The sequence below is a fragment of the Plecotus auritus genome (genome assembly GCF_963455305.1).
Source record: "Plecotus auritus genome assembly, chromosome: 4".
Taxonomy (NCBI): Eukaryota; Metazoa; Chordata; class Mammalia; order Chiroptera; family Vespertilionidae; genus Plecotus; species Plecotus auritus.
Genome location: NC_137775.1, coordinates 152,915,726 through 152,934,196, shown reverse-complemented (window position 1 = coordinate 152,934,196; position 18,471 = coordinate 152,915,726). Strand labels below are relative to the sequence as shown.

General features: G+C 38.4%; 1 protein-coding gene across 11 annotated transcripts in view; it reads left to right on the top strand.

Annotated features, from left to right (window-relative positions):
• The window catches only part of MAGI2 (membrane associated guanylate kinase, WW and PDZ domain containing 2), a 1,233,836-nt gene that overhangs the window by 939,909 nt on the left and 275,456 nt on the right, over positions 1-18,471 (top strand). For 7 of the 11 annotated variants that reach the window (XM_080663639.1, XM_080663635.1, XM_080663636.1 and 4 more), the window contains 3 exons: positions 7,354-7,475; positions 7,825-7,953; positions 9,323-9,505. In XM_080663639.1, coding sequence (XP_080519765.1) covers positions 7,354-7,475; positions 7,825-7,953; positions 9,323-9,505 — 434 coding nt within the window. The remainder of the gene's footprint in view (positions 1-7,353; positions 7,476-7,824; positions 7,954-9,322; positions 9,506-18,471) is intronic. The other 4 variants (XM_080663638.1, XM_080663637.1, XM_080663634.1 and 1 more) reach the window with 1 other exon arrangement.

Below are 18,471 nucleotides of genomic sequence, written 5' to 3'. Positions count from 1 at the left end.
TACACAGAGCTAGATTTGATTCCTGCATCTGCCCCTTACTTTGAGGTCTGCAGAAAATTGCTTACCCTCTCTGAGGAGCAGATGAATTACAAGCATGAAGCCTGTTTAGCTGAGGTACATAGTACTTGCTCAACGAATATTAATTCCCATCCCTACCATCCACCATTCTCCCTTTATTCTCTCTGACTTACTCAAAGCTGACATTCATTCTTCAGTTTTTTTCCCATGAGTTGTGGCATCTATTAAATAGAATTTAAATCTGAGTTGCAATTATGTGACTTAAAAAGTTTGCAAAATGGTACATTCTTCTGAAATATCCAACATTACACCTTACATCTTCTTTATGCACAGATTTAGAATAAAAAACACAAACTTAGCCAATGTGAGGGCCTAAATTCTCCAAACTTGTATGTGTATTATGGAAAGGAACAAAAAATTATGTGAAAATACACCCCCATTACAGTTGAATGAAACTATCATCTTGTCCAGCAATGTTCAACCTTTTCCCTCTCATGGCACACATAAACTACTTAGTAAATTCTGTGGCATATCTAAAATATTATTTTTTTTCTAATCTGACAAAAATAAGTTTAATTTAAATCCATTCACACTGGACAGCTAGTGTTGTGTTGGCTGTTGTTATTTCATTTGACAATCTAAGGGAAAAGAGGCCATCAGTGCCCCTGCCTAAACAGGCAGGTATGGAATGTCTTAAAGTTTCTTGTGGCACACCACTACGCCTGTCATAGCACACCAGTTGAAAATCGCTGATCTGGTCTGTATGAAGCTTTGCTCTTCAGCAATGGCATGATTTTAGACAGTGTATTAAAGTGTAAAACTCTACAACAATACTTATCCCTCAAAAAGCGATCTATTAAAAACAGCAATGAAGTAACTTGTTGCCACCTTTATTTGCTCTTGGTTCTGCTGAGCTTTTGTTCTCTATTCCCACCATTTCTCTTTTTCCTTTCTTCCCTGGGTGCTTATCTTTTAAGAATGAGAGCCTCCTGCCCGCACTCATGGTCATTTATTAGTGGCCAGGCATCAAAAGGTTCTGTGTAGATGCTAGGGCATCCAGACAGTAAGTCCTTTTCTCTTTAAGACTCATCTAAAGTATTGTTAAATTTTGGTTTTCTAATTCCTCCTGCATTACTTACTAGCATATAAAAGGAATAGATATGTATTTTATTTCCTCCTGGTCTGGGTGGTAATAAAGACACAGTAGTCAAGAATAAGACTTTTTCAAAACTTGTTCTCACTCTGATTATTGGACTTGGAAACCTGGGGAGTTTGAGTATTACATAGAATTGGGTATCATAGAATTGAAATTATTCTCATGTTCTGTTGACTTAGGATCTGCCACAGTCTTGCCCCCAGTCTTGTCCATCTCCCCTCATTAGCTCTCTTTCCCTGTCTCCCTCTTTCCTGGATAATCCCTGACATCAGTGATGTTGTATTCATGACTCCTCACTGTTCTGAATATCCTTGGTAATTCTTTGATTCTCTTTGGAGTCAGACCCCAAAGTATTCCTGTATCCATGGCTGTGTATGTCTATCGTTATATATGAGTGATATGTGTGCACAGGTATATATCACTTACAGTAGTCATATTTTTGGAGTTCCATATTTTGTAACTTAGGCTCTATTGTGACTTCACATTTGAATCACTCATAAATAATTTATTAAGAAATAGCAGTCCAGTTCAACATAGAGTATAGTACAGGTCAGACTATTCTCACCCCTCCTAGCACACTTTAATATCTAGTTCCCTAGAAAATGTGATTCTTCATAGTCATGGAGCACCTCTTAGTCAGCCTCTTAGGCACAGGTAAAAATAGTAATTAGCACATTGTAATAGCCGGTAAATGATGCATGGCGTTTACCCAAGTGCAGATTGGTTAAATCACACATGCTGGTCCTAAGCTTCATATAAGTTCTGACTGTCATAACACACATTTTATGACAAAAATTAAACTGAAAATAGTGAGATTTGGCACCTTGCATGCATACATGCTCCATCTTTGCATTTATTCAACAAATAATTATTGAACACTGGTTACCCCATGCCTTAAATAAATTAGTAGAGCCTCTTTGACCACCTTAGAAATATTTTACTTGTGGTACAATCTCCACTTGAAAACTGCTCTCTTCTCTCTCTCACATTGACCCAAAGATCCATTTCTAAACTATCAACTGAAGTCAAGAAGTTGACCAGTGGATATAAAAGGTGTTATTCGTGATTATGCACTAAAAGTGTCCCTCTCCAAGAACCCAGGAGAAGCAAGGTGGGGTGAACAGCCTGGACTATTGAGGAAACATAGGTTTCATAATGCTCAGCAGGCCTGTCTCGTGTGTACTGATGGGCCCAGGATGTACATCTGTCCTCCTGTTTCTTCCATGCCCTCCCCACAGTGAAGGAGGTTGCAGTCAAACAGAATGCTGACCTGAGACTACCTTTGGCCGCATAGCCAATCAGCTACAAATATTCCCTCCGCTCCGGGCATTTCACATTTCTGAACCTTCTGATTTCATGAGCCCTTTATTCTGAAGCACTAGTACTCCCCAAGGCTGCATACAGAAAACGAGACTTCCACACAAATCTTATCAGGCTAAATCTTATCAGGCCTTAGTCAAGTACCTTTACTTACTTTCTCGGCTTCTATTTCATTTTATTTTTTATTGATTTTTACAGAGAGAGGAAAAGAGAGAGAAAGAGAAAGATTGATTGGCTGCCTCCTGCATGCCCCCTACCAAGGATCAAGCCCACAACCTGTGTTGCAGGTACCCAGACCAGGAATCAAATCAGTGGCTTTTCAGCACACAGGACGATGCTCAGACAACTAAGCCACAGGTATATAACACTTAGGCCAGGGCTTTCTCAGCTTCTAATTCAGGGGATTAACAACCCTAACTGCACATTAGAATTACCTGGGAAGCTTTTATAAAAAATGCCAGTGCCTGTACCCCATTCAGAGATTATGGCTCAGCTGATTTAGGGTGGGCCTGAGTCTTCTCTGTTTTTGTTTTTGTTTTGTAAACTCTTCAGGTTTGTCCTGAACCACAAAGCACTGCCACTTATAGAATGTTCAAGAATGGAACCTCATCCTTGAATGTCCTGATCCCTTGGTCATTTTAACATGGAAGTATCATTAGTCTTTGCTTTTTGTAAAGGGAAAATGGTGTTGTTAGGATATACCCACTTCAGAATATGTCTCTTAACCCCTTAGTCCTTAACACTTAAAGATTTCTATTAGAAAAATGTGACAATACACTAGATATAACTAGAGTTAAAAACTCTCAGTAGCTTCTCAGGTTCCTGTTCTTTATGGAAGTTATATGAAAAAGCTAGTAATTATCTTACAGAGCCTAAACAATGAGGAGGAGATGGCATTTGTCATTCACATTCTTTGTAAACATTGTAAGACCCCCAAATCCTTGCTAAAGGGACCAGAAACTATTCATTTTGGAAGCACAAGAAGACAAGGCTACTCTATTCAGCTACAATCAGATTTCTTTCTAATAGGTCTTTTAAAACTTTGGATCATTTTAAGTTTTAAATGAATGACTTCATTTGTGACGATGTAAATGTTCAGTAGCAATTAGCTCAGGATACTTAAGCCACACCCAGCTTCCACTATTTGTGGGGTACAAAGCATGCCAGACTAGTTCATTGATATTTTCATTCTCTGTTAAGTCTAGAAACTCACTTTGATGGTGAATGGAATATTTTTGGCATTGTGTCCATAAAGCAGGTGGCTACATATTGACTTTTTTAAGGAAATAATTATGTGCAGGTGGAAAGTTGGAGGATCCCAATTGTATATGCAAATGAACCCTGGAGTGTTCTTATAGTGTGTTTTCTAAGGATAAAGTTATGCATATGATGAACAACACCTAGCAAAAGAGAAATAGAACAGGTAGGAAATGAGGAAAGCTGATACTTTGACACACCTCAAAGTTGTTTCTTGGCTTCTGGAAATCAATTCCATATACTTGTAAACAAAGTCTTAAAACATACACACATCATTTAGTTATTTAATAAAAAATTACTGTCTTTCCCTCTGTCCAATGCTCAGTACACAAAGATGAGCCATGAACACAGGTGTGCACAGTCTAAAGAAGGAAATAAAAATGAAAATCAATCTTTTTAACACAGTATGGTAAGGTTATGCTAGCCCTTTAAGTTCATTTTTGTGAATTATCACTTAGGATGTTGTATACTACATCACAGAAACCTCTTTATCAAAGACCTGGAAATAATGATCTCAAGACTCAGTAACAGAAATACTATAACCTTCCGAACAACTGTCTTGGTTTATCTTAAATACTCTGAAGAATATAAATGGTTTCTCTCTCCCATTGAATTAGCAGCTAGAAAGCTCAAAGCTAATTTGCAATGTAACTCCAGTAAACAAGTAGAACACTGTATTATCAATTTTGTCTATTGATCTTCCACTCAGATTCAACTGATTTCACCCTGATTTTATTTACTCTTCATTGTTGTTCTTTAAAAGTAATTCAAATCCTCTTAATGATGAGGCAGGGTGTAAGAAAATAAATAAACTAAGCATAATGCAGGCTAGGAATGTTGCTGGCAGAGGTTAGGAAGGGAGCTATGGGACAGATGGAGAACGCATCGAGATAATAATTACAATAACATCAGCAGCCATATATATATAAGCCTAAGTGACCATTTGACCAGTAGCTATGACATGCACTGACCACCAGGGGGCAGATGCTCAATGCACAGGCATGGAAACATGGAACAGACTGATGAATCTCAGAGGGAAGGGGGAGGGGGCAGGAGGGAGAGATTAACTAAAGATCTTATATGCATACTGGAGGCCCAGTGCACGGTTTCTTGCACCAGTGGGGTCCCTCAGCCTGGCCTGCAGGGATCCAGCTGAAACTGTCAGTCCGACATCCCCCAAGAGGTCCCAGATTGCAAGAGGGCACAGGCCACGCTGAGGGACCCCACCAGTGCACGAATCCATGCACCGGACCTCTGGTTATTAATAATAGTAATAAAGAATAAGTTACTTTTGAAGAATAAGTTATACCTTGAAGAGTAAAGAACAACTACCTTACAAGTGTGGAGTCCTCCGTATGTATCTGTGATTTGCAAACATTATTTTTCTTATCTTCACAGCAAGTCCAAGAAGTAGATATTAATGTTCCCATTTTATGGATGAAGACATTGATGCTTAGAGAGTTTAGTATTTTGCCCAAGATGCCACCTCAAACCCAGGCTGTCGTGCTTCAGGCATTGCACCATCGATACCCTGAATCTCACCTGACAAGATAAGAGGCTTCGTAGGGTGTTGCTGATGAGAGTAGCTCCAAGTATGTGATGCAGCCAAAGGTGAAGCTACAGAGATAAGTAAGGGCAACCTCAGGAATAATATTTCCTTAGGTAATATAAAGATCTCAAGGATTTTAGTAAAGGGATGTGGAGACAAGGAAAAGAGGCTTCAAACTCTGGCACTGTCTGAGTTTTGGGGGGCAAAGAAGCCTTGAAAATTCATAGTTCACTACACACCACAGATCATGGTGACTTCTTGGTGTACAAGAGCATTACAGTAGCATTTACTTCCAATGGAAAATAATTTTACATAAGACAGATTCACATTGAACCACATACCAGTGAGTTCCCATACCAAAGAACATTGCTATAAGAACCCCCATCCTAAACAGCACCGTAGCCTATACCAGAGGCTATATTAGAGAAAGGTCCCAGTGCTGTTCAAGTCCCCACCCCAAAGCCTTTCCTATGGACTTAGGATGATAACAGCTGCTGCTAGTTGTTGAGTAGGTCTCTGCTTGAAACCTTGTGTCGATATTCGTTAGTTCATTGAATCCTCACAAATACCCCAGGAGGAAGGGCATATTATGCTCATATTATAGATTAAGGTTCAGGTTTAATAACTTGCCCAAGGTCACACAGCTAATCAACCGATAGCGCTGAATTTTGAATCCAGAACTAATTGACTGCAGGGCCTATGTAGTGGCAGCTACCCTGCCCTGTCCCCCATGAGGAAGGAATTAGATACTGCAATTGTCTCATCATGTTCCTGACAATTGATTTTTCTCTCTCACCAGGAATTATTTGACATGTATTAATATAAAATTATTTGTTGAGATTTTGATTCTTTTACCTCCTCTGCTTTCTGATGGGTTGTTCCGGAAAACACAAAATGAGAGGACTGTGTGTGCATGCATGTGTGTGTATATATGCACATTAAATACACATGCACTTGCTATTGTGAAATCATACACTGAAAAGAGGTTTGTGATGGACGGTACATCTTACATATGACTTAGAGCAAGTCATCTGGCCTCCAATGTATCAGTCTCATCACCTTAAAAATGGGATAATAAGAATACAAGACAATTGCCATTAAGCTTAACTAAGGAAATTTATGTATAGTAGCTGGTACAGAGTTGAGTGCTCAGTAACTGCTCATTCCTCTTCTAACCTGTCTCTTCTTCATGCTTTTAATCCATAATTCTATTTCTGTGTATACAAAGAATCAAAATCAATGTATATGCCAGATTTCTTGTGGTGTGTTCATATCCTAGAGTAAGAGCCACATGGCACTGCTGCTGGGCAGGGTCATTGGTTTCTATCCTTTCTGTGGAAGGGAACTCTAAATTTCACAGAATTCATTATACTGTAGGGATACTAGAAGGCATGCTTTTACTATAATCCCTAAGTCTAGCTGACCCACAGGTGCTTCCAGCCTCCCTGTCTCTTAATATCTATGAATTTATCATCTCACTATGCAGAAAGGAAATACTCGATTTTTGATTGATCTCAGCATCAACCATCCTACAGGTACTCTACAACTTCCATAACAGCCCTGGGATTCTTTCCCCCTATGTCCCAGCCCTTCGATCCAGATCTTCTGACTCTAAAAAGTGTGGACTTTCGTTGCTATAGGAGTAAATTAATCAGTGAATTACCTTACTCTAGGGGCTTTGCAAAGCTTAGATGATACTCTTCTCTTCACCACTTGGTGTAAATTTCACTTGTTGACCATTTATTTAAATGCACCAAATTTATGTCAGACTAACACCGTAGACCAGAAAGCAAGTGCACATTCTAGTTCTGACTGAATCATCCATACATTTAATTTAATAAGATAGGACGGAGCCATTGAGAACCTGGCTCCTATCACAGAAATGCATGCTGTGCATAGGCTGGCCCAGCAGAGGCTAACTTCATACCTGGTGGGCACTTGCCGATAATCACATTCAGTGTTTCTTAATCACCTGCTCTCTGCAGAGCTGTACACATGTTCTCTTAAATGACTTTGCCCCACCGTTATCCTAATTCGAACTTTTATTTTTCAGCCACATAAATAGAAGAACACAGTTTGAAAACCCTGTCCTGGAAGCAAAAAGGAAGCTACAGCAGCATAACATGCCCCACACGGAACTTGGAACCAAGCCCCTGCAGGCCCCAGGTTTCCGAGGTTGGTACCTGTCACCATGCAATGATTCAAAGGGAAACATTGTCCATCCAACTGCCTGCTCTTCCAACACACATGCTTTTGTTTGGACCGTTTCAAATAATCGATTGGCTTTTCCCAAACCCCTCTATTAGTTTTAGCTGGGTGTTTGCTGTTTCTAAACTAATGTATTTAGCAACCACAGATTAAGTTAAAGCCTAGGGGAGTACGTTACAGGAATTTACAGCAGGTGGCCAGGTGGCGATTCATGGGTTTGACATTGGTACTTTAAACTGCAGAGATACTTAGAGAATCTTAAGTTTGTCCTTAAAACACCAAGCACCAGAATGAGGCTTGTTCTCCTTTGTGGCAGTAGACAACTCCTCATCGACAATACCTAGGCCCAAATCCGGCCGCCCCCGCACTGCCCCGGGGAGGTGGCGCAGCGTGAGTGACTTGTCCTATTATCCGCGCAACCACGCCTGGAGGCCCTGGCCGATCGGTATGTCTGGGGCTGCTTGTGCACCTGACTACACCATAGAGCCACGCAGTGGGATGAGATGCTGCACAAACTTTTCGCCTGGGCTCTTACTCATCACAAAAGCAGGAGGCTTTTGTACGCGGGAGGCCTAGATTGCCTGCTGATGATCTTCACACCATACACTACAGCACACTTGCAATGAATGTAAAGGTCTCCAACTGTAAACGTTACTTTCATTAAGGGAACCTCAGTGACAAGATTACATATGTGTTTTTTATTTTTAAAGAAGCTTTCTCTGTTTTTAACAAAGATATATGTGATATGTAAATAGACCAAGTAAAATTCAAATATAACTCATTATTTTATAGTTTGTCCATTACATATCACCAAAAATGTAACAACAGCAAAAGTATCATAGAAAATACATAACTGAGTTATCATGTATAGTTTTGCTGTTCCAGATATCAAATCATATCAACCAAACTGTAACAACTATATACATATATATAATATATAATACTTGATTGTGATAGCATTGAAAATATATTAATTCTGTTTCCTAGTGTGACTATTATTTTTAAAGCATTTCATATATTGTTAGGAAAATATTTATTACAAATCATAGCTGCAAAAGCATATCATATAACAAATTAATGGTCAAACCTATAAGAGTGGATTCAAGTTCTCTTCTGATTATTTAGGCATATGATTTGAATGTGTCAGCGTATTGTTACAAAATGTGTTACCTTTACATTCATAATTATATCTAGAAATATTGGCTTGCCTTTTGCTCACATTTTAGAGTATCCTAAAATACTACCGGGCCAGTAGAAATTAATGTATCTACTTATCTGTATAGCATCTCATTAGCATAAGTTAACTCAGTCCCACATCCAGGTACTTTTTCTAACCAATTTAGACATGTGACTTGGTGGCAACATTGCATAGCACCTATTCTTTTTAAAACAAAATAATCCATTTTGGTTTCAAGGTTTTGTGGAGGACCAGCCACTTAGAGTCTCCTACCTGGACACTTTTAGAGCAGGAGGAAGTACCCAGAAACCTCTGGGCTCCTTTTTATCGGCCAATGGCACGTTGATTCAGCCCGTTTTCAGCACAAAAAGGGCGACTTTAGTGACTAAAAACATTGACTTCACACACAAAAATCTCTCTCCAAATCAAGCAGCTTTTCTACCTTTCCCTGGATGCTTGGACTGCTCTGTTTGTAAGAAGTACCACTAGCTTTGCCCCTCGAGCACCTCCCCGCTGCTTGCATTTACTGTGGGAGACCCCACATTTACCCCGGATGGCTGCTCAGTAGCTCGCTTTCCCCGTCTGAGAACTTGCCTTAACATGCTTTTTCTTTTTTAACTTATATTGGCCAATGTAGAAAAACCACTCTTCACCCGGGATGCATCCCAGTTGAAGGGAACATTCCTCAGCACCACCCTAAAAAAGAGCAACATGGGTTTTGGATTTACCATCATTGGTGGAGATGAGCCCGATGAGTTTCTGCAGGTGAAAAGTGTGATTCCGGATGGGCCTGCAGCACAGGATGGAAAAATGGAAACAGGTAAGTTCCTAAGTGCTGTTTGAAAAAAATAGTTTTGCAACATCTTTTTTTCTACGGCAAAATATGAGGAGCTTCTTTCTGAGTTCTTAATTTGAGAGTCAAAGGTCACTTAACTTGAGGAAAACCACAATTTTTTTTTCCTAATTTTAAGAGGATCACATTGGGGGTGGGGGGTGGGTAGGGGTAATGGGGGAATAAGGACACATATGTAACACCTTAATCAATAAAGAAATTAAAAAGAATCTATGTAAATTTTTAAAAAAGAGGATCACATTGAAGTATTTTGGAAACACTTGAAATGTCATTTTTGCCACATTTTTCTGACTGCCCCTTCTCTTTGCTGGGTTCAGTGGACTCTTGAGATTGACACTTTTCTAATCTAATTCTAGAGTTTCTTCTTAGGGATGTGATTAACATTTCATACTTTTCTAGCTTATATTCGGTCATTGATATTTTTAATATGTATTAATCTTGTAATATTCTCATGCTGCATTGCCGAGGTTATATATTTAAATATTCATGCTTATCTCATAGAAAAAAATTTTAAGTGGTATTCATCTTTATATGTCCTCATATGCTTTAATATACTGATTTTATCTCTAGTCCTTATGAATTAATGTTTATATGCAGTTACTTGGATGTCTATCAAATTATAATCAAAATTAATTTAGCATGGAAATGCAGAGGCAAATTGCTAAAGCTAAAAATTATAAAATATGAAAGGTGCACAGAGGTCAAGAAAAAAGTAATGAACTAAGTCTGATTTTGCAGTCTAATTTTAAATTCTTCTATCTGGCCCATGACCTTGGATTAGTCCCATAGTTCATAAATACCTATGCAGGAAAAAAAGAAGAAATCAAATTTTATCTTGTGTATTTAAAATGCTGATTTGAAAATTGTTGTAGTGTTGTTTTTGATATGCCTTAGAATATTATAAAGTGTAGTAACTATACTCCAAAGAACTATATCACCACTTCACATTTTTCACAAAATTGATTTTATTTATTATATAAACTTGTGAAAGTCAATGGGTTCTAGTAGATACACAAAGTAGAGAATTACTTTTGAGAAAAAGTTATGTCTTTTGTATGGTCTATAGATTTATAAATTCTGATTCCATAGATTTTAAAGTGCTTTGTGTACAAAGAAACAACATAAAATTGAGATATCCATTTGGAATTTTTATTTTCAAAAATGACCAGTGCTTCATTGCCAATTCCTAAGTGGTTTCTGTAGAAATTATTTTTTTTCAGGGTCACCTAATGAGTATATTTGTCACTCCCACTCACTAGTGAGTTATAATACATTTAATAGAGGCTTTATCTCCTTAAAAGTTGAGTGAAGTTTCAAAACTAACTAGTGTTTTCAAACACTACTGTTGTAAAAAATTGTGTGCATAATTTTCTGCAGGAGTAAGCTAGAGAGTGTCCAACTCTACTGATTCATCTGGTGATATTTCACTAGACATCCACACCTTTATGTTGCCAAAAAATCACAGAGAAACATCAAATGACTCAACTAAAAATCATTCTCATGCCCACGATTAGAATAAGAGGAAACTATGGAAATAATGTCATCTTAGCAGAGGGGAAAAGATCTCCAAAGCTTTTGAACTTCAGTGAAATATTTAACAAACCTCTTCCTTTTCATGATAAAGAATACAGTGATTTTTTTCCCTCTGACCCAACCCTCCACTCCATGTTTTAAAACTAGAAAAGACCTCTTTCACTGTAAATTTAAGAGACAAAATAAAATGAAAATATTTGCACAGCTAAGCTTTTCCCCTTCCTACATGTTTTCCTAGTTTGCTACACCCACACTGTCTAAGCTAGCCTTACTCAACAACAAAGTCAAAGTTTTGAAGTTTGTTGTTTCTTTTTCCAAGATAATCACAAAACAGGCTCTACTAGACAAAAAAGAACCTAGGATTTAATTCTATTTATAGTCTCATATTTTTTTCCTCTATTTATTAATTCAACCTGCTAAGCTCTTCCCTTTCATGGTCATTGTAGTACACCAGGACTACAAAAAATGGATATGACAAGGGCCTGGTTCTGTAGGAGTTTATACCTAGGTGGGCCTTGGATATATAAACAAGTAATGGTAACATAAGAATAGGATAAATTTATAAAAATCATGCTGTTGGCACAAAGTCAGAAGCAGGGTGGGGAGGAGCAAGCAACAGAAATTTTTAAAAGGAAAATTATGTTCCTAACTATATAATTTTATTGGTCTTTTGTAAGGATGAGAATTTCTCTCATCAGAAAAGAGTTTAATAAAGATTGAAATCTACTGTTTATTATTTATTCAAAAATGTTTATTTTAAATTTTGAGATAATTTAAAATAAAACGTGAACACATTTCTGTGGCATTCCACACATTATAATAGAGGGAATGGCTCCTCAGTTTAGTTGAGCTAATATTTAGTGACTAGCCATCTGTGCCAGGCATTCCATTAATTATTGAGGATGCAAAAATGAAGAGGCAAATGTTTCTGTCCTCAAGAAGCTTGAATAATGAGTGGCATGTTAATGAATATTTATACCAATGCAATAATAGAAATATGTGCAAAGTCCAGAAACAATGTAAAGGAAAGGGTGATCGATTCAATTGGAAAGTGCTTAGGGAAGGACTCACAGAAATGATGCCTGACAGACTTTGAGATGATGAATAGACAGTTGTTGGGTGGACAAGTGAGGAGAGCTATCTGAAGAGGAAACAGCATATGCAAAGGCACAGTTGGGAGGATGCCTAGAAAAAGATTTATATGCCATCGCACTATACACTAATATTTTACCTTCAGTGAATGTTCATGGGAAGTATCTAATAAAACAATAACTATAACTTGTAAACATGAACTATTTAGACAAACATCAAAGAACAGTATAGAATCCAATTTAAAAACATAGACATCATAAATGTACACATACCTATGTATAAAACCTTTCTCATATAAATTTTCAACCAATTAAGCATAGAGATATACCTTATGATATTTTTCTTTACTTGTTATCCTGACAGTGCCAGGCAGATAGCAGGTGCTCACCAGTAATGGATGGATGGATGGATGGACGCTCTTCGAAATTAAGTGAAATTTTAATGGGCTGAATCCCACTGTATAGCCTAGTCAAAGTAATCGGACCAATAGGTTACCATTGAAGCAAAACGAAGCCAGCTTTCCAGTTTCTAGATGAAATTAAAAAGACAAATGCATGTTAGGGACATAAATGTCCTTTTTGTAACTATTTCATCTGTAAATGAACCTCAAAATTAACAAAATTAATAGTCATTACAGATGTAACCAATAAATCATTGGTATTAACCAATGTCACCCTGATACATTTAATTAATAAAGTTATAAAAAGGTCTCATTTGACATTGAAATAGCATGAAAATATTTTAATCAACTGTTCTAGCTCTAGATGATCTCTAATTTAGGCAAAGAGATGTCAATAGTTTGTGTGGACATTAGGAAAAATCCATTCTACCAAAAAGTTGACCTAGGATCCTGCCGAATAGAAACCAGGGTGGGGTGGGAACTCTTTCTCAGTCAGCACTGAGTCCTGGGAAGGGGTAGAGAACAGAGAAAATTAGGATACTGTGTGCCTCCCTGCTTTTGGACAACTAATTGAGCCAATCCCCAGTCGTCATATCATATTCCAGAAGCTTTCCTAAAAGTTACCATAGTGCCCAGAAACCATCCTACTTCTGATTATTACGTGTTCTGCAAGCATTTGTAGGCACCAGAGATCCTGATGGCATTCTTGCAACTATTTTAAAAATCAGGATTGAAAGAGTTGCTCCAACATGCTTCAGGTACAAAGCTTCCCTCGTTACGTAAGGTTTCACGTTTTTCCCCAGGCAAATCTTTGAATCAGGGCTTTTGATTTTCAACAAATATAAGAGGGAGAAAAGCTGACCTATCCATAAAGTTCTCCTGTAGAATGATGGGGTCACTTGCAACCTATTCATTTTTATGTGTCTCCTTCTAATGTGGATTCGTTTTATTAGTAAAGTGGCAGGAAGCTGTCTGGGAGACCAACATCCTGACCTCCTACAGCTCCTGGCATTTCTCCATTTGGCAGATCGATGTTACTGCTCTTTCACTGGTTGCTACCTCTTTATTTGTGTTTCTAGAAGCAGGGGCACAAGAATAAATTTGTCAGAATCTCTGGGGGAGATTTTTTAAAATGCATATCCCTGTGTCCCTACATCTACTGATTCCAAATTTCTGGAACTGTTTTTGGGGCATGTGCATTTATATACTTTTAAAAATTGTCAAATCAATACGTGCACAAAGACATAAAAATATTTATAATCCATACAATATTTCCTGCCCTGCCCTTCCCTACCTTTCAGGCTCAGATCCCAGAGGCACTGATCAGTTTGTACTTTTTTACATGGTTTTTTTTTTTCCCGTAACTATTTTCACACCTCTAATTAATGTGTTTATACTTCTTGACTTAACAGTTTTAGACTTGGCATATTTATAGTACTTCCTTTAGAAATAAATGAAGCTTTACCTCTCTTATCCCCCATCTGCCCTACAAACATTCTCCCAATAGACTTTTACAACTAATTTTAATATTTATATAGTCTTTGCATTACCACCACTTTGTAAGTTTGTTCACTGACCCCAGTGATGTACCATTAATACACTTTTTCTCTTAAACACATGTCTGAAGTTTCACTTTTTCTTTCTTTTTTTTGCAATATCTTTTAAAAAGATAATAATATTTTCCTCAAAGCACCATCATTTTAGGTCGTCTAGACTAGATGATCTCTTTTTTTTTTTTTTCTTCTGGGAATTTTTTTGTCCTCTTACTCCTGTCCGGGCCTATTGGACAGCCTGCGGGTGGAATTGTCCATTGTGTCTCTCCCAAGCAGAGTCCACCGTTATTCATATCCACATCCTCTTTCTTGCTAGATGCCCATTTCACTAGAGCACCGTCCTCATCTGTTTTGTGATCCTCAGTGGTCCACATTTAAAGTGAAACAGGGCAAAGTTGCATTTGTGGCAGAGTTTGAAGACTGCTCAGAATTTACCAGGGGTTACCAGGTAGGGACAGAATACGAAAGTCTGTTAAATGGGGCCATTTTTCAGAGACACCCTCACCCTCTGATTCGGGGTAGGTGGTGGGAGTCCTGCAGGTATAGCAGGGCCGATCTCTACGTACTTGTATCTGCTGTTTCCTAACCCTGGGCCTTTGTAGGGTTCTGCAGAGCAACGGAGAGTCCTTCTTGTCCATGTTTCCCTCCCCACCAAGAACACCCCAGAACAGGCTCAAATAGTAACTACTTCAGGTTTTGTGGGCCCAGTGGTCTGTCACCACTCTTTAACCCTGTCATGAAAGCAGCCACGGACAGTATGTGCCGGTAAGTGAATGGGTATGTCTTTGTTCCATTAAAATATGTTTAAAAATACAGACAGCTGCAGGTGTGCTCCATGGACCATAGTTTGCCAACCCGGCTCCAGAATATGCCTTCCAATGCCATGATACAGCAGTTGTCACGCTTCAACTGGCATTTCATATTCTGAAGTCCTTGCCTTCTATCAGCCTCTCTCTGTCAGTTAATGCCATCTCTCAGGTTCTCTTCACTGCTGTGGGTTTATTCATTTTACAGTCTTTGTTAAAGCCACGTATGTTTAGTCTGTCATCTTGAACGAGAAGTCTTAGAATCTGCACTATTAGGCCCACTGACCTGAGAACCACAGTGTGTAGTGGTGGCAAGAAGACATTCCTCCCACCTACCGTACAGCCTAGCAAACATTCTCCGCACTATCTGACCCTCTGTCAGTCAACCCTTTGCTCAGAATTGCTTTGAAGAACTGCTTATGAATATTTCTGGGGACTGACCAGTGGGGTGGAGACTGTGGACATCTACCAAATAGAACAAACTAATTAATCCTTATGTCCACCTTTCATATCAGTCTAGCACATGGAGCTATGAGGATTTCTCATTCTTTGGAGATTTTAACATTGTTTTGGGATATTCTATTCCATAACTGCCTTATCTGAATCATAGTTGCCCTTTTGCTCTCTAGGGAACAGCAAAGATTGACCTGAGGCCATAAATGCTATGTGAGCAGATGACTGCTGTGCTATCAATGTGACTGATATTGCCCCTCTTCAGGCTGGCCCTTCAGTACTGATTCTCTAGTCAATGGCCACCTAATGGTTTTCTACCTCCCCCAACCCCAACATTTTTTGGTCCTTCCCAACCAGTATTATCTTCTTAACAGTTTAATAAAAACTGGTTGTTAATTAAACATCTCCTAAGGAAGAGCCGCATATATGTGTAAGAAAGCCCAAGAAGTAATTAAATATGTTCCTTGTATCTTATTTCCCATCACCTCATAACCAACTTATATTCAGAGCAGGCTTCCTTTGAATTTTAAGCACATAAGCACACACTGTCTCTCCCCATGACTGCTCTCTTACTGGCTGGCTGCCTTATGAAAATGTCTTAGTGAATCATCCAGTTCTTCATCTCTCCCCACCTCCATAGCCAAGTGTTCACATTTAGGTGGTGCAAACCACTAGATGGTTCTGTCAATTGCCAGGAGCAAATGAACTAATCAGAGAAATGGAATTTTTCTGTTACTTGAAACATCTGTTTAGTTTTCTATTGTTGCATGGCAAACCACACCAAAGCTCAGTGATTGCTATCTCTTTGGATATGTCAAATGTTTGCTCCTGACTCTACGTTCTTGCTGGGGATCAGCTGGGTGGTTCTCACTGCTAGGCTCACTTTGGGGCTCTCATGCAGCCGCATCATCTAGTCATCTCTTGGGCCTGGGTGTGCAAGGTGGCTTCACTCACACTGATGCCTCAGCTGGGATGGATGGGACTCCTGAGGGCTGACAGGGCCTCTCTCTCTCCACTTGGTCTCAACAACAGGGTGGCTGAACTGCTTTACATGGTGGCTTAGGGCTCCAAGAAAGCAAAAATGAAAGGTGTCAAGCATCTTAAGGCCGAGCCTGGAACCAGTACAACATTACTCCCACCCCTTTTATTGATCATAGCAGGTCACAGGTCAGTCCAGATTCAAAGGGAGGGAAACTAGGCCCCATGTTTTTGTTTCTGAATTCCTTGAGTTTGTTCAGACTTCCCTGAGAAAATGATCTTTTACTTTCATGGGCAGTCTACCTTCTCACAATCTTTTGGAACAGAAGTGTTGATAATTTTTTGCCTTCCAGTTCGATTACCATGCTGTCAGTAAATAATAGTGAATTATATACCACATCCAGAGGTGATGAACAGTAAAATCACTAGGTCTCTAGCTCTATCTTTCTAATAAAAATAAAGGAGGTGGTTGAAACAATTCAGTTTGTAAGACCTTGCAAAATATTCAGACTCAGATCCATGTTAGATAATTTTCTAAATAATCCCTTGATTTTAACATCATTTTGGCTTTTTGAGATATTTATGAACTTTGGATGCTACAAGAAAACATCTTGTGCTCTATAAAAGCCAGAAAATAGATCTGAATTTCTAGCCAGCTGGCCAATACTAATATCTCCAGTAAAGATGAAATAAACTGTGCTTGTTTAGCTTGTCAATATATTTATTCTTGATTTTTTTTTTTTCTAAGCACACCTAAGTAGCAAAACCTCACTTCATTTTGTTCAAATACTTAATGTCTCCTCTGCTGGTGATGTGTCTTTCAGATCAATAACAGACATCTCACAGCTAGAGCACATGCCACACTAAACACTTTATACCCACTCTCCTCCTTTCATGATGATAGGTGATACGGGTGCCATGGTTGACAAAACACAATTTCAGCTGCAAAACAAACCGCTTGGAAGGATTAAAACATTTGTTGTACCAAGTCTTAAAATCATGTTATGCTTCATCAATAACTCATTTAGTGTTTTAAGGGGCCTTTGTCACCCAAATAAATTCTACTGCAGTGCCTCATTTTTGCACATTTCTCGCTTTTCTCTTTTAGTAAATGCCTTGTGCAGGGCTCTGTATGCCCTCTTCATTTAAAATCAGAGTCTAGCTACATGCTCACAGGAGAAGGGATATCTACTACACAACTCCAATCCTAGTTCTCATCTTGGTCCCAACATTAAGGAGTCAATTCCCACTGTAGCACAGATATAGCGAAGTTTGTTGCTTTAATTTTTTTTTCTAGTTTTACTATGGGTATCTCTTTGGATATGTCACACAGTAACTTAGTTACAATGTTTACAACCATTGTACCTATTAATGTCATGGAAGTCAATGCGCTTAAATGTACTTTTATCACTATTATTTTTAAGTTATTCTGCACGAAAGCTTTATGTTAATTTACAGTACAGGTTCACTGGCCCTCCTAGGAGCTAAAGGAGAAAGTGGGCGGGACCTTCATTCAGGGTAAGAGCAGAACTCAGAATGGTGCTAGACATTATTACACTAGGGATGGCATTAGGGGACCCTTACTAAGTTTGAAGTTGGCATTTTTAAAATCTGAAAGTTCATTATTTAAGTTTAATGGAAATGGATAGGAAATTATGGGGTTAAAGTTATCTTTTTATACCTACTCAGTGGAAAAGGTGGTTGGTCAATCAGTATATTAGTGAAAGGTGATCAGATTAAGTTAGATTTATTTCAAATAAAGGTATTATCTAAACACATTTAAAAAGTTCTTATCAGTTTAACGAGGTCTGGGGCCAGGGTCACCAATTCTTTTGCTTATAAATGAACAAAAGATTCTAAATAGTTACGAATATTTACCAGATTCTGGTGTCTGGGTTGTCATATGTGTTCTTGTAGATTATGTCAGATTTATTCAGTTCCTACTACTAGTACTCTCTTTTCATTAACTAATGAAATTGAGCCTTTGGTTTACCTGGAAATAATCTGCTTTTTATAGAAGGTGTTTATTTTTATCTGCTCCCTCCCCCAGCTAAATTATAAACTCTTGCTATTTTTTTCATGCCACCCCACCCCGAATCTGCTATAAACTCTCTGAGA